General features: G+C 41.9%; 2 protein-coding genes across 2 annotated transcripts; one reads left to right on the plus strand and one right to left on the minus strand.

Moving 5' to 3' along the window:
* Positions 1-1,122: 1,122 nt before the first annotated feature.
* Positions 1,123-2,684, minus strand: mrps21 (mitochondrial ribosomal protein S21). Its single transcript, XM_061664773.1, has 2 exons — positions 2,582-2,684; positions 1,123-1,604 (listed from the first exon to the last, which is right to left on the minus strand). Exons 1-2 carry the CDS (start codon positions 2,662-2,664, stop codon positions 1,424-1,426), a joined length of 264 nt encoding a protein of 87 aa, XP_061520757.1. The 5' UTR covers positions 2,665-2,684; the 3' UTR covers positions 1,123-1,423.
* A 2,351-nt stretch (positions 2,685-5,035) lies between these two features.
* Positions 5,036-8,797, plus strand: crabp2b (cellular retinoic acid binding protein 2, b). Its single transcript, XM_061664852.1, has 4 exons — positions 5,036-5,195; positions 7,292-7,470; positions 7,730-7,846; positions 7,960-8,797. The coding sequence occupies exons 1-4, from the start codon at positions 5,114-5,116 to the stop codon at positions 8,008-8,010; spliced, it is 429 nt and encodes a 142-aa protein (XP_061520836.1). The 5' UTR covers positions 5,036-5,113; the 3' UTR covers positions 8,011-8,797.
* Positions 8,798-16,151: the final 7,354 nt, after the last annotated feature.

Consider the following 16,151-nt stretch of genomic DNA (forward strand, 5'->3'; position numbering starts at 1 on the left):
GTTCAGGGTGTACCCCGCTTCCTGCCCGATGATAGCTGGGATGGGCTGCAGGACGCTCGCGACCCTAGTGAGGAGAAGCGGCTCAGGAAATGGATGGATGGATGGACGTGTACAGAGACTATCATGTAACTTGACTGAGCCAGGTGCTGAATTCTGATATTATAATGCATATTTTAATAATAATTTTAATTTAAAAAAAGTCATAATGTCCATTGACCTCATCGGTTGTATTAGCATGATGTCTGTATTGCAATAGCATTGCAATACTGTACACACAACTTCCAATTCGCAAAAGTCAGATGGCAATATAGGAACATATGGAGCCTTGAGTTATGAATTTATTTTAGTCTCAATTACAGCCTCTCATGCAGTAAAATATTCATCAAATTTGTATTAGTTATTATTCACAATACATTGTTCTTTCTTTAGGTGCATTGCATGAGTGAAATACAGTTCAGCTATCTTTAACCTTGAAAATAGTCCTATTTTCATGCAAAAATACAATATCTGCAACGAAGGCCAAAATGTATATGGTCCGAGCAGGTTCCCCGTTTTATATTGCTACTTATGTCATTTACTTTTAAGAGTCGACTGTGCAATTCTCTTAGGAATCGTTTGAATGACAAAGCCAATTCTCGGATACGGATTTCTGCAATCCACATTGGTGAAAATTGTTGCGATCGAGCTTTTGCAAGAAACTTTTTCCATTACAGATTACACATGGAACTATTTTTGTGACATGAATGACTCCTCAGATATTGACACTTTTTTTTTTTTTTTTGACAGGGGGGTAACGAAAGTCTGCTCAGTTTATAGGCCAAGTGTGATATCAAAACAAAATTACAATACACTTTCTACCAGTTTAGAAGCTTCCCTACAGCTTTAGTGTGAACAGACAAAACTACTTAAAATGTCATCCTGATAAATGAAGTCTGGAGATAGCTCCAGCACACCCACAATATAATTAGAACAAGTGCTATAGAAAACATGGATGAAAGATGAAACATGGATTTCACTCAATGTGTCAATAATAATCTATTCAACTGATCTGACAGTCTGGTATCCAGCAGTATTGAAACATTTTATACAATATATTTGGGGAGCCTTAGAAATAAAAAAAAATAATAATAAAGAAATCCATTTTTTACTTCAACAAATGTTTTAAATACATAATGGATTCAACCGTTTTCATAAGGAGGAAAAATATAATTTCCAAGGACAACCACAGTATTTTTTCATACAAACGTTTGTGCCAAAACAAAATAATGTGGGACTACAACATTCCTTGTGAGAAAATGTATCCCATTCTTTCCATCTCTCCATTTGGTGACACTAATACTGGGCCGAGTTTCCTTTTTTTCCACCTTGCAGACTCCATTTCAACCATTCCACTGTGAACATCCCCTTATGACTCGCCATTTCACTAAGAGCCGAGCCAAGGATCCGTCCTGTTTGTCCTGGAGATGAAACCAATTTTCCGGGCCATTTCAGTGTCGTAGATACGCTTACAGTTCTCATAGTTCTTCCGCTGACGCTCTCTGCAGGGCTTCTCGAAGTAGCGCTTGCGCTTCACTGTCTCAATGATCCCATCTTGGGTCAGGATCCTGTAATATATGCTTAATGTCTGTCAATGCCGGAGATAAACATACAGAAAAAGAAAATAACATCATTTCATTTTTAGAGACATCTGAAGCGGGGTGGACACATAATCGAGCCTAATAGGAGGAGTTTTGCTCTTTTCCGATGAAGGTCAGCAGACGCCCGATTGTCAGATGTCACGAAAAGATTATCCTGAAAGATTGTCTCGGGGTATGGGCCGGCCGGGCTGTGTCAAGAGGGATCTTTTCTGCCTCGCCTGCTTGATTGCGAGGGCTCACGATCGCAAAAGTTACACGTTCCGTATTTTAGATTGCAAAACCTAAAGAGAGTTAGCGAGTAGCCTACTCTTTTTTTCTTTGTATTTTCCTGCAGTCTGGATGCCCAGCGGCGCAGACATCTGGTTTAGTGATCGTTGGTGGCGATAACACTTTGTGCGTGGCGTTGCAACATTCCAGGAATTTATCAAGTTGGAAACCTTACATGGGAATCAACGGTAATTCATGAGAATAAACTCGAAATGTGGGATCTTAAACATAGTGAGGGAAGATATATTTGATCATAATCTTGACTAAACCCAGATTTCATTCAAGTGCACTTAAAGATCTATGCTAGTCCTCCATCACATTCACATTATAGCACACTGCTTACTGCAGAGCTATTGAGACTACTACAGTGTGTGTCCGAATGGGGATATGAGAGGCATATACTTTGTGTAATTTGTCGAAAGGCGCCTTATGAAGTTTATTCTTATTGACTTGCGTTCGTTTACGGGGCAGCGCTAACACATTCAATATGGCGGACGCACTTACGTATCCCAGAAACGGGCCAACACGCTCGAGACGTTTGCGCAGGCGCAGTTGCCTGACATTGAGCGGTAGGCCAGCTTAGCTCACGTTGGCTCGCGAACACTGAATAGACGGCTTATTATTGGTCGAAAAGAAGTTTTATAGCAATATAAATATTATAATTTGATACATTTTACCTGTTGAGATGTTTGTACGCTCCATCCACGTTGCCGTCTTGGACCATCACTGTCCGGGCAACGAAGCGAAGATGTCTCGCCATGACGATGGCAGTGGTAGCGAAAATGCTGACCGTCTAGAAACAGAAACGTTTTCTCAAAGGTTCCGCATGTCCAGTAGGTTACCTTCATCAAAGTGACACTTTAAAGCCTTCATTTAATTGACTGTGCTTCATGAACGTCTAAGTAATGGTGACTCAAGTCTAATTTTCTTTCTTTTTGGGATTTTTTTATTTTTTATTTTTTTTGGTTTGGATTTTAATTTTATCAACAACCTTTCAGGATGAGTAAGACCATCTACAATAGTTTGTAGATGTTAGCAATCAATGTAAAAGTCCCCTCAATGTAAAAGGCATTTTTAATTGATTTTATTGTAAAAAAACAACAACAACAACAAATTGTTTTATTTGGGAGACAGTATTGTTGTTGCTGCTGTCATCATGGGACTATTACTATTGTTGATAGGGCTGTTGTGCCCATTATTCTCTTGTCCCTCTTCTGGTTGCTCAACCCTGTTTTCTCTCTCTACTCTCTGTCCCTCTCCATCCAAACCCAACTGGAGGAGGCAGAGGGTCGCCCCACAGAGTCCGGGTTCTGTCCAAGGTTTCATCCTTTTCCTTGCCACCATTGTCAAGTGCTTGCTCATGCGAGGTTCAGTTAGTTTTGAATTTGAATTTTTTTGTTTTTTGTCTTGCTGGTGTAATGTGTAAAGTGCCTTTAGGTAACTTCAGTTGTGAACTGGCACTATATAAATAAAATTGACTAGACGTAATGAAAAATGTAATAAGCATTCCGCTGTGTTTAGCTGAAGATGTTGTACACTGCACGTTGAATACACGTGTCACACACCCTTCCACTTGGCTCGAGGCCTTGGTACAGGTTGGGGTGACCTCTGCATGCAGGGACAGAAACTGTAGCCCTGTGACATTAGAATTTCCCATTGACACTAGAGGAAGAACACTTTGAGCACTAGGCAGCATATTGCTCTCCTCCTGGTCTGACTACATAAACATCCATCCACCCATCCATCCATTTCCCGAGCCGCTTCTCCTCACAAGGGTCGCGGGCGTGCTGGAGCCTATCCCAGCTGTCATGGGGCAGGAGACGAGATACACCCTGAACTGGTTGCCAGCCAATCGCAGGGCACATACAACAAACAACCATTTGCACTCACAGTCACACCTACGAGCAATTTAGAGGTGTCAATTAACCTGTCATGCATGTTTTTGGGATGTGGGAGGAAACCCACGCAGGCACGGGGAGAACATGCAAACTCCACACAGGCGGGGCCGGGGATTGAACCCCGGTCCTCAGAACTGTGAGCCAGACGCTCTAACCATTGGCCCACCGTGCCGCCGACTACATAAACAGCAGCTGCCATATCTTGGAGAGTTAGTGGGCCAAAGCCTTGGAGAAATAAGCGTATTCAAAAATGTTGAACGCATTACTTTGAACAATAATGAGAGAAAATATTCCCTGGTCTCTGTTATGCTGTTTTCCAGGATTGTGGACATCCAGAGACGTATATTCTGAATTAAACCTGACGAGATATTTATCTTGGGAGTCGAAAGTCTCGTCATTTTGAGCTCACTGAGGAGGTCTTCTGCAAATTCTTTCGTCAGTAAACCTGGTATGTAGCCCCAAAGACATGAAACTTATCCGGGCACAAAAACAAACAAAAGTCCAAGTGGGTTCAATAGGATTAATAGCTGTTGGATGCCTCCAGGTGGAAGTCCTATCGCTTGCTCGTTGTTAGTTAAAAGCTCTCAAACCCCCTACCTGTACACTGTAACCGGTTTTCAGATTTCACATTCCAGATGTTGGAAGGCTGGGTGGGTATTCAAGCAAAAATCCTTCATCACTTTGTGGAAATCAATGAAAAATAACAAATATATATAATACATACCTCAGCCTACTAGCCTGGGGGAAGAGCTAAAAATATGATACCAAGCCGAAACCTTGGCTAGAAGATATGCTAAGGTGTTATATATATATATATCTGAATGTCGAATTGATTTTGCAAAATTGGGCTTGAATATCTTTCGCCCTCTGCTGGTTGCTGCCAAGCTGTGAAACCCCTTCTGGCGTCAACGTTGCAAGAAGTTAGAACTCCGAAACAATAAATGTGTTCATCGGAATTTTAGGTACGTCAAATTTCAGTTTTTTGGACTGGCATGGCGCAAAGTCACAGTTATTTGCTTTAATATTGACCAGTCTGGCAGATCCTCGTTTTTTTCCATCTCGAATCCAAATGTCTCACCTCGCTGATGGAGGGTGCAGCAGCAAGAGCGCTGCTTGCTCTTCTTATTGGCTGGAGCTTCTTCACATCCAGGCGAGCTATTAGCCAATAGGAAAGAGACGCAGATGCAAGAAAGAGGAGTGGACTTTGCAGACCTGGTTAACGGCGACACAACGCACGCACGCACGCACGCACGCACGCACGCACGCACGCAGATCTTGTGCAGAAAGAAACCATCCACACAGATCGTCAAGATGGAGAATAAAATCCCGGACTTCTCTGGAAAATGGAAAATGAAGTCGTCGGAAAGTTTTGAGGAGCTCTTGAAAACGCTGGGTGAGTAACAGACCTTTTAAAGACCCTTAAAGTCGGTATACTGTCACTGAAAACGTTCAAAGACCAGACCCTGTTATATTCTTGAATGTATTAAATACATAATATATGTATTCATTTATTCAGACTATCTATCTAACCATTCATCCATCTATCGAGCTAAGATTCTAGTCTATTAAAACAGTGACAACTCTAGGACCTAACGTGTAATTGCATGTTTGCAATCATGCCACATAGGAAGAACCATAGGAAGAACTGTTTATAAAGTCCCACTTCAAATGTGAACAATCACTTATGTCGCAGGAAATGCTCTTCTTATCAAATGAAAGGCCAAGACCGCTTGTTAGGTGGAACTGCGCGCGAGAGGCCAGGAAGGGGCCAACTCGTGGCATCCATTAAAAATCAAAAGACAAACAAGCTGGGGAGGAATGTGAGATTCATCTGAAGCAGGGTACTCCTCATGCGGACGTAATTAGAGTCAGTGTAAACGGAACTGAGCCTCGACATGGGCCCCCGCGGCCATCCAGCAGCTACGGGACAGACTTCTCCGCACGGCCCGGGGCCTCCCCGAAACCGAATCTAATGCGGTATGTGCGCGCTACGCTTCCCTTAATGGTACGAGCAGGACGGCGCACTGAAAGTATGTTGTTCACTTCCCTTTTCAACAGCTAATATTCACATTTATGCATGCACGTCCCGACAAACTACACAGTGAATCGCGAACCAATATTTCAGTTCTGATGGATTCTAAAAATGGTAGTATTCATCCGGTGTGAACGGCAGGATATGATATGAATTTGTATACAAGTATATGCGACTTGGATGTGTCTAGCTCCTAAAATGGTCCCGAGAGGTAATTCGCTTGCAAAAATGTGACATCCTACTCGATTAAGTCATGCTTCTTAATATGTCACGACATTGGCAAATCATCATTTACGTCAGAAAGAAAGTATTGAGTGTCGTTTTGTTCATTGAAACTCCATGCATCAAAAGTATTCGTGGTATTGGTACTCGATATCGGTAACTGTGAGTACTGAAGAGTGAATACTAGTCCTGGTTTCGGTCTGAAAAACAAGTGGTATCAAACATTCCCATGTATAAGTATACATATATATTACACATTCAAAATAGCGGCGCTTTGAGATACGAGTTAAATTGCTTCTGTAACCATGCTCATAACCCAAAAGACCCGCATCTCACATCATGGTTCCCCACTGAAATGAATTGAAATGCCACTTATCCGTTCCAGTCCCCCCCCGCAAACAACCCATATATTTTGTACGTTTTTTTTTTTTTTTTTTTTTAATTAAGATGGAAGATAGCACTTGATAATATTTACGTTCTCAAACGTATAGTAATAGCATAAATAGAATATAAAGAATTAAACAGTTTGTGCGTCATGGTTCATTGCGACGCTCTCTGGTGTGTGCAAATTGGCCACCGGGGGCAGTATAATAAAGTCATGAAGACACGAAGAACGCTTTCATAACTACTGTGACTCAGTAAGCTGCAGTAATATTAGTCACTTGTTGGAGAGGATAAAGAAAACATTCCTGTGAGTTTTGTCATATTGTCTGTTTACATGCGTTGGTGCTATTCGTTAGCCCTTCTATGGCATTTTGCATTGTTTGTTAGCATTACGCTAGCGAAATGCACATTGTGTAATTCTCTGTTTTTCTTATGTGTAGTTTGACAGTAAACTTCAACTGGGCGTGGCATTAAACAGCTTGGAGTCTCTTTTTTGGAAGAATTGTTCACAAATCTGCCAAACTGTTCCTTGTTGTGAAGTCAATGACTTGAGTTCACTTTGAATTATTGTTCCCAAGTCAAAGCAAAAAAAAAAACAAAAAAAAACCTGCTAAGTCGGGTCACTCGTAGCTCAAGGCACCACTGTTTTCAATGATCTGATGGAGCAGCAAGACTTAAAAAAAAAATAAAAAAAGATGCAATTGGATCACCTTCCTAACGCACATTGATAGTCAACTGTATTAGCCAAAACCACAAGCTGCAAAAAGAGGGCAACTTGGTCGCAGCTATTTGGAGGGATGCAAAAACACAGCTGTCGATTTGACCTGACTTCTTTGTTGCTTTGTGCTCAGGTGTGAATGTATTTGTGAGGAAAATAGCCGGGGCGGCAGCCTCCAGTCCTGCAGTGGAAATCACCCAGGAGGGGGAGAGTCTGTCCATCAAAACATCCACCAGCATCCGCACAACCCATGTCTCCTTCACTGTGGGTCAGTCTTTCAATGAGACCACAGTAGATGGACGCCCCTGCACGGTATTTAACGTTGAGCATTAGAACATGGATTCTTGCCTTAGTGGAAAAGACCAACACTTGCACAGAGAAGAAAAAACATACGGCAATCATTGTAGTGGAAGTGTGATGTTGCCGGGTTCTGGTCTTAGTTTTAATACTTGGTGGTAAAGGACCCAGCCATTGACAGGCCATTAAGGCCATTTTGGCAAACTGCAATTAATGTGAGCGTTTTGGTTAAATAAACCCGAAGCACTTTTTGGCCTTTCTGTCTTTTATGAAGAGTTTTCCGACCTGGGAATCGGAGAGCAAGATCAGTTGTACGCAGACTTTACAGAAAGGCGAGGGACCCAAGACAGCCTGGACTCGAGAGCTGACTAATGATGGAGAGCTTATATTGGTAAATCATTTGAGTGAAGATTTATTTCCAAACACACATATAAATGCTGACTGTTCAGCCTGAGGCTTCACGGCTTCTTGGTTAAACCATTTTTCTTTCTTTTTTTTCCCCAGACAATGACAGCAGGGGATGTTGTCTGCACCAGAGTTTATGAAAGGGAATGAGGACGTGACGAGGCTGTCATACAATACTCCTCCTTTGTGCCTCGGACATGCGTCACGGTTCCTCATCTTGCTCTTCCCTTTGTCTTCTGAGTGAGGCCAATTTAGTTCCACCTGCAGAAAATGATTCCGTCGACATAATGTGTCAATCGCTTCGGTAATCACTTAGAAATTTGCTTGGATTCTTAGTTCCCCAAATTATTAGCCACGCAAAGTGGGGATGGGCATTTCATGAATCTTTACAAATTTGTCTATTTCCTTGATCTGCTATGGGGACACTTAACAATCAATGAATTATGAAATATTACTTTTGTTGATATGGGGAAATCTCAGCATCTGGAAGCTGTTATAGCAATGGTGGTTATAGTTCTTTTTTTTTTTTTTTTATCAATTGTTATTTCCAGTTAAGGCTGGTGTCCAATGTGCAGGAGTTACTTTTTTGTATCACCAAACCTGAATGGAGTGTTGATGTATCAAACAAAAAGATGACACATTTATTTTCAAAACCATTGTCAAAGTTTTTTATTATATAAACGTGATCCATTATGCTTTTCAAATATAACACAGTGATCAAAATCCTATTTTGCAATGGCCAAGTCAGAGCACAACCAATTAAAAACTGTGTTGTGATCTGAAGTTGTGCACAGCAACTGCCCTTGGCAAATTTGGAGCGCCAAGTCAAGATCCGCCATATTGATAGTCATACCTATAAAGAAATGTACAAAGTATTATTCGTCTTTATTTGCAGCGTAGTGGTCATTTTCATGTTTTTCAATTACTGTATGTATTTTGAGGTGAGGGAAGAACTGCTTCACTGAATGGGTTCCAGCAGTCTCACTTCTACTTGTCTAACATTGAGGTTTTCTTTTTTTTTTTTTTTTTTTTTTTGCCCTTTAAGCTTAGGTCCACCACATTACGATTGCTAGTGGCATTGCATATCACTCCATTTATAAATGCCTGGAATGCAACAATTACCACTGTACCAACCACGCAGACCCCGTTGGCTACCATTATGACTGACAGCGACTCTTAAGCGAGTAGTGCGAAAATTACAACTCATATATTGTACTTCTACCGCTTCTACTAGTACAGCAATCATTTGGGCAACACTGTTGACAATTGGCTCCCTTAAAGGTAAAAAGGCACTACTGTTAGGTCCAAGCATAATAGGTATAATTTATGGGGTGGGGGTGTCAGGGGGGAGATGCCCCCTCCACTTTTCCATTTTTTCTGCTGTGCAAAAACAATGTAACACAATACAAGTAGTCTCAATTTGCTCAATTTCCAACCGATTTGCACAAGGTTGACTTTTTTTGTCAGTGCCAAAGCATGTGCTATCAATACAGATTGAATATTAAAAAAAAAAAAAAAAAATCTTTTTAAATTCAAACATTTAATTTAAACGGTGAAAGGGTATTCCCACTTCTCTTGTGGTGATTGTACAGCATTGCCGTTGCAGGCGACCCGTATGCAGCACAACGTGCTTGCACCCGTGTTCTTTTGGCTATCTTGCCGTCCACACACATGGAACGTGCTGATGACTTTAACCTCCACGAGCTTAGCGTCCGCATCTCAAAAGGGGCTCGTCGTACCTACCTATTCCTATCTGTGCGTTAGCGGATCAATTTTCCCCGCCGGCCAAGACCAGTGCACGGTGCAATGAGTCTCGATGAAGCAGTCCTCCAAAGTCTTGCCTGTATGCAAGACCACAATGGAATTGAAATCAACATGTGATTGAAGTGTAGACCTTCATCTTTAATTACATTTTTTTTTTTACACAAAAAAAAAAAAGCCATTTAGTATTTACAGCCATTTTATGCCAAAAGTCTCAATTTTAACAGGCTCAAAATATATTTTAATAGATCCAGTTCATGGATACAATGCTGAGATAAATACTATATACTCAATGACCTCAATGAGTGAACGAGCGAGTCCTCATTACGAAGTTCTCTCATCACTTTTATGCATCAAGGTGAAGGTTTTCAATGGCCTCGTTGAACCACGCACACATCGTTGGGTGAGGGGGAAAAAAAAACACAGACATTTTACTGCACTCCAGGGTGGATGGAAAGTTCTCTGCTTTTTTTCTCTCTTAAAAAAAAATTGGCAGGCACATACTGAATCTACCTAAATGACGGCCCTTGACGAAAAGTTGTTATCCTCGGAAGAGAATTCGAAACCATTCAATCCTTCTTTGTTAACCGGGTCATTTTCCACACAGAACCGTGGTGCCAGTTCATTCCCCCAGCAGTGATGTAATGGGGCCTTGTGTGTAGCACAATCAGCTTTGGAATACTGCGGTTTTAGAGCCTAGAGACACCGGAGGCTGACTTTTGATTTGGGGCCATCTGAAACAATCATGGGTATTACAGGAGAGTTCCAAGAGTCTGCTGACTAACATATCAGCACAAGATGCTGTCGAAGTGCATGACCTGAACCTGATAAGTAGACAGCAGCCAACAAAAAATGTCCCATTCCCCCTTAGCAGCTCTAACTACTTCCACTCAGTGTGTCTGTGGGATTTTCTTTGTCCATTCATCTGGAAGAATATTTGTGACATCACTGATGTTGAAAGACAGGAGATGGCTCACAATCTCCGTTCTACTTCATTCAAAGATGTTTGAGTTGTGTATGTGGATGTTAGATTTGTCTTCAGTAATCCCTCCTTTATCGAGGGCGTTACGTTCCAGGTCACGTCCACAATAGACGAAATCGTGAAGTAGCACCAAGAATATATATTTCATAGCTTCATGCACATGCTGTATTACCAACAATCAATATACGCAAGTGAGGTACAGGTATTATTTTTGTACACTTGGGATCGGAATTCCCTCATTCCATGAAATACTGTGACATCCAATGTGTACTTTCAAAGGGGGGGGGGGGCTGGCCTGTTGAGTGACGTGGAAGTCAGCAAATGAGGATGCACAAAGGGCCGGCTATTTACTGACTTTAGCCTTAGCCGCTGTGTGTGCGGAACGACAGCGTCAGTTGAGGTCATCGCAGGTCGGCAAGAATTTGCTTGTGTTTACTGTATTTTGTTACCGTTCGTTCAGTAAAGTGATTGAAAGAGTACCAGCAGCTGTTTCCATCCTCCCTCTATCCAAACCACCTGTTATGGATTATAGTTCGTCCTAACTCGCGGTGGTCGGCGAAATATAATTGATGCTTACTTTACCGGAGACGTGCAGATGTGTAAATCTGGTACAGGCAAGTTTGATTAGCAAACCACGTCTGCAGCATTCTGCACACATATCTTTAATGATCAGTACCTCTGGTGAGTGTGGTATATTTAATTTACATTGTTTAGGTTTTTATAATGTTATTGGATAAAAATGGATTCAGGCGAGGTATTTTTGTTCATAAAGCGTACATTGAGGTAATGCCTTTTACTGTGTGTAGTATTTTTGTGATTCTGCATCCTAGCGCAACGTCAATGCAGTGAATGAAAATATCATTTCTTCGCCCCTTTGAAAGCAAATGGGTGAGGGATGAGCTCATACTGAACGGGCTCGAGCTCTCCCTAATAATTTGACTTTACACCGAACAGACTTTAGCGGGTACACACATACAGATAGCTGGATTTGACCCGTTTTACTTCCATTCTGAGCAAAGTCAGTGAAGGTATGTAGGGTCAATCACCTTCTCCTAGTCGCTAAGTAGATTGAGGCATATGGCAACCTATATAAGTTGACCCTTAACCCTTGTAAGGCTTAACGTTTAAGTTAACCAAACAGGTTATTTGCCTTTTAAAGAGCTATGGAAAGTCAATGATTCATTGGTTTTGGTAAAATTGTCACAGATCATGTTTTTCTCTCTCTTGTTTTATGTTAAAGGTACATTTTGGAATGGAAAAGAAGTACTTTTCCAGAAGTAAAACAATCCAGTACACTGGCTCTCTTGTCCTTGGCGTCTTAAATATGCAAGGGTGGGTCTTCTCTGCAAATTGGTTGCAGATTGCTTGGGAAGGGTATGCTTTATTTCCAATGGAAATGGGGGGGGGGGGGAAATAATTCAATAAGAGTCCAAGAGTCCCACTCCCAACATTTTTCTGTTCGGCATTTGCATGGCGAGCCCAAAGGTTTTACAAATTTAAAATATACAAACACATGTTGCAAACTGAAGCATTCTTAATGTATCGGCAATAATCAGAGAGTACAAGGAATGCAACCGCAGGATAGACTCCATATGTGCCTGAATCATATGACTGCCCTCACCCATGTGACCCCATGTGACTTGTAGGGCAATATAGTGCATGGACTACAAGGATTAGGCAATAACCACTGGTTAAATTTAAGATGTTGCAGTTTGGACTATTTGAGTACACCTGCAAAATCTCATGAGAAAAAAAAGCACAAAAAAAACTTCAGCCCTTAGGAAAATATTACAAACATGTCAATTTTACACCACTTCAGACTACAAATTCAAGATGAAATATATTGTTAAATAATACCTCCCTGATGCTGATTTGTAGAGACAGAATGTGTTTCGTTTCATTATGTTGTAAAACGTGTGTAGCGAATGAAGTGAAAGAACATTAAAAGAGATCGAGAGGAGAGGAGTGGACGTGGATGTGCGATTGTTATCAAACATGTTAGACAATATCGCATTATAGGGATACAGGGATAAATAAAATCTAAAGTAATATAAATGTTAACAAAAGAAGGTAGTATCCATCCATTTTCCTTAGCGCTTCTCCTCACTAGGGTTGCGGGCTGCTGGAGCCTATCCCAGCTATCTTCAGGCGGGAGGCGGGGTACACCCCGAACTGATCGCCAGCCAATCGCAGAAAAGAAGGTAGTATTAAAATAATAAATTACTATAATCCATTTAAGAAGCTTACACTTAAGCTTACCACTAGGAGATTGTTGCAGACTTCAGGAGTGACATCAGCCGTTTAGCGGCCTCCCTCCCGCGCACCGGGTGGTCAAAAATCTTCATCTCCATGGAAAAAGAAGAGTATGACGCACAGACGGCTGAGGGTTTCTCCCATTCCGCCGTGGCCCACGAGAGCGCTCACATGTGCGCAAGGTCGGAGTGAGGCAAATTGATTTTGGAGGGATGCGAGAGCTTGTGAGAAGTCACGTACCTTTTGAATCAGCAGGGTGAGGGCTTGGCCGTGTTGGTCCAAAAGCATGCTCTGTCGGGTAACTGTTTGGCGAAGGGGATCTGTCTCCGCTGGGGCCATGACGTGCAAGACTATGCTGTCAGGATTCAGGTTGCAAGTTGGACCCAGATGCAGAGAGGACAGGGAGGTGAGTTTGTGAATAAAGGTTTATTGCGGCTTGGAAGCGAACAAAAAGGCCTCCGAGAACTAGATCCAGGATTAGCAGGGTTCCAAGGAGAACCAGTCTGGTAGGGTTTGAGTCCGGGTTGACGGTGGGCCACAGGAGGTGAACGCTGGTTTGCGGGGGGCAAAGGCAAACGGCAGACTGGGGACAAATAGCAAGAATGGGTTAGAAATACAAATAAAATTATGAGGTCTTCAGGAAACAAAAGGTGGACAAGGCGGCTAGGCTACGAACTCGACATAGAGCGTTGATAGTCTGGCGACGACTTGGAGTCCCACAGAGTCTTAAGAGCAGTCAGGTGTAATTAGGATGGCAAGGTGCAGCTCCTAGACTCCAACACGTCAACCCTGCAAAGCACTCATGACACACACACACATGGGCTGGACTGAAACAGCAGCCCTGACAGAGTGCGCAGCACCAAGTTCCTGGCAGTGCACATCACCGAGGACCTCTCCTGGACCAGCAACACCTCATCACTGGCCAAGAAAGCTCACCAGCGTCTCTACTTCCTGCGCAAGCTGAGAAGAGCCAGAGCCCCGACCCCCATCATGTGCTCATTCTACAGATGGGACCATCGAGAGCATCCTGACCAACTGCATCACTGTGCGGTACAGTGCCTGCACCGCATCCTGGCGCAAGACTCTCCATCGCATGGTGAGGGCAGCTGAGAAGATCATCGGAACCTCTCTCCCCTCCCTGCAGGACATTTTCAGCACCCGCCTCTCCCACAAAGCCCTTCGCATAGCAGGGGCTGCCACCTATCCATCACACAGCCTCTTCAGTCTGCCGCCATCAGGGAGGAGACTGCTGAGTCTGCGGGCCAGGACTAGCTGACTCAAAGACAGTTTTATTCATCAGGCTGTCAGGAATCTGAACTCTCTTCCCGGTCTGCCCCCTCTACCTCTACTGTCCTCTGCCCACCTGAACTCTGACGCCCAACATACATGCACATGCACATGCACACGCACACACACACGCACGCACACACACCAGACTCAGGGTCACACCAGCCACTTTAGCAGCGTTGGGGTTTTGTCATCTAATTTATATGTCTTATTTGCCTTGGTTCTCTGGCCTTGACTATGTTGCACACGTCACCCGATCTTTGATATTTGCACATTACATTAGTACTTTTTATACTGTATATACCATAGTTTTACTTAGCTTTTTATATTGATGTTATTATTTGTACTGTCTTTTGTAGCACCACGGGCCATTTAGTACTGTAATTTGTACATGACAGGTAGGATGATATGGCGTGCTGATTTTAGTGCATATATGACATTATGGGATAGCAAATATGATGACAATGGAATAGTAGTGGAAGAAATGATAGAGATGAAAAACCTTGTGTGTGTGAAGGATGGAAAAGGAACAAGTAGGAATATGAGAACAAGATCAGAAACAGCAATATACTGTACCTTTAATAGCATCAGGCCGTTCTGTCTGAGTGGGAGGTAATTAAGAGAACAACTACAGGTAGGGACAGTGATCCATTAATTTTCGAAGTTTTTGTGAATTTAGCAAAAAGTGAGATAGGAATCAAAACGTGGTATTTTCATGATGCTAATTGGGAGAAATTCCGATATAACTGTGGGGGGGGGGAAACGCAAACAATGGATATGAATCAGTAAAAATGAATGTTGAGCATTTAAATCAAAGTGTAAGTCTACGTATTCTAGAAGCAGTGTCGTTGTCCATTCAGAAGAAGGGAGGTGAGCACAAGAGGAAAATTGTACCCTAGTGGACAAAAGAATGTAAAAGTGCAATAGGAATAAAGCCTTTAAACTTAAGAAATAAAAAGAAATCATAGCTATCAGAAATTAATTGAATACTAATGTAAACAAGTGACGTTAAGAAGAACTATAAAGGAAGCAAAAAGAGAATATCGTAAATCTTTTTGTCACATAGTGGGAAGGGAAACTAATACTGATAAAATGCAGAAAGTTACAAGAATTAATGGAATTAAAAGAGATTATGGATATTATGTTTAATTTTAAAATAAATAAATAATAGCAATAAAAGAACAAATGAAAGCAGAAATGCTTGTTAAACATTTTGTCAAAGTTAATATCATAATATTAGTGAAGCTGGGGAAAAAGGGAAGGGAGTCAACTAAAAAGGTTTACAGGTAGAGGATGATTCTAATTAGCTTCTTAATAATAAGCCATTTACAAAAACTGAACTTAATAATAAAGACCAAAAGGACAGCACCAGGTAAGGGTCAAATATGTTTCCTCCCACATCCCAAAAACATGCATGGTAGGTTAATTGACAACTCTAAATTGCCCCGTAGGTGTGAATGTGAGTGCGAATGGTTGTTTGTTTGTATGTGCCCTGCGATTGGCTGGCAACCAGTTCGGGGTGTACCCCGCCTCCTGCCCGATGACAGCTGGGATGGGCTCCAGCACCCCGGCGACCCTAGTGAGGAGAAGCGGCTCAGAAAATGGATGGCTGGATGGAAGTAAACTAAGGGATTACAGGGGAAAATTATAGATGGACTAAGGATTTGTTTTTTAGAGGACAAAAAAATGAAGTTAGAATCGGAAAGAAATATTCAAGTAACTATATTATAGATAATGGAACACCGCAAGGAAGTATTACTAGTCCTCTGCTATTTTCATGAATGATAAATGATGTGTTTTGGGGAAAAGGGAATGAGATGAGTGCATCACTCTTTGCTGATGATGGAGCAATTTGGAAAAGAGGAAAGAATCTGGAGTTTATTGTAAGGAAAATACAAGAAGCTATTTAAAAAAGGTAGAGGACTGTTCATACAAATGGGGATTTAAATTTTCCGTTAAGAAACCAAAGACAACATTTTTACTCTAGAAAAAAATGATGGTAGATGAA

This window comes from Phycodurus eques, chromosome 20 (assembly GCF_024500275.1).
Source record: "Phycodurus eques isolate BA_2022a chromosome 20, UOR_Pequ_1.1, whole genome shotgun sequence".
Taxonomy (NCBI): Eukaryota; Metazoa; Chordata; class Actinopteri; order Syngnathiformes; family Syngnathidae; genus Phycodurus; species Phycodurus eques.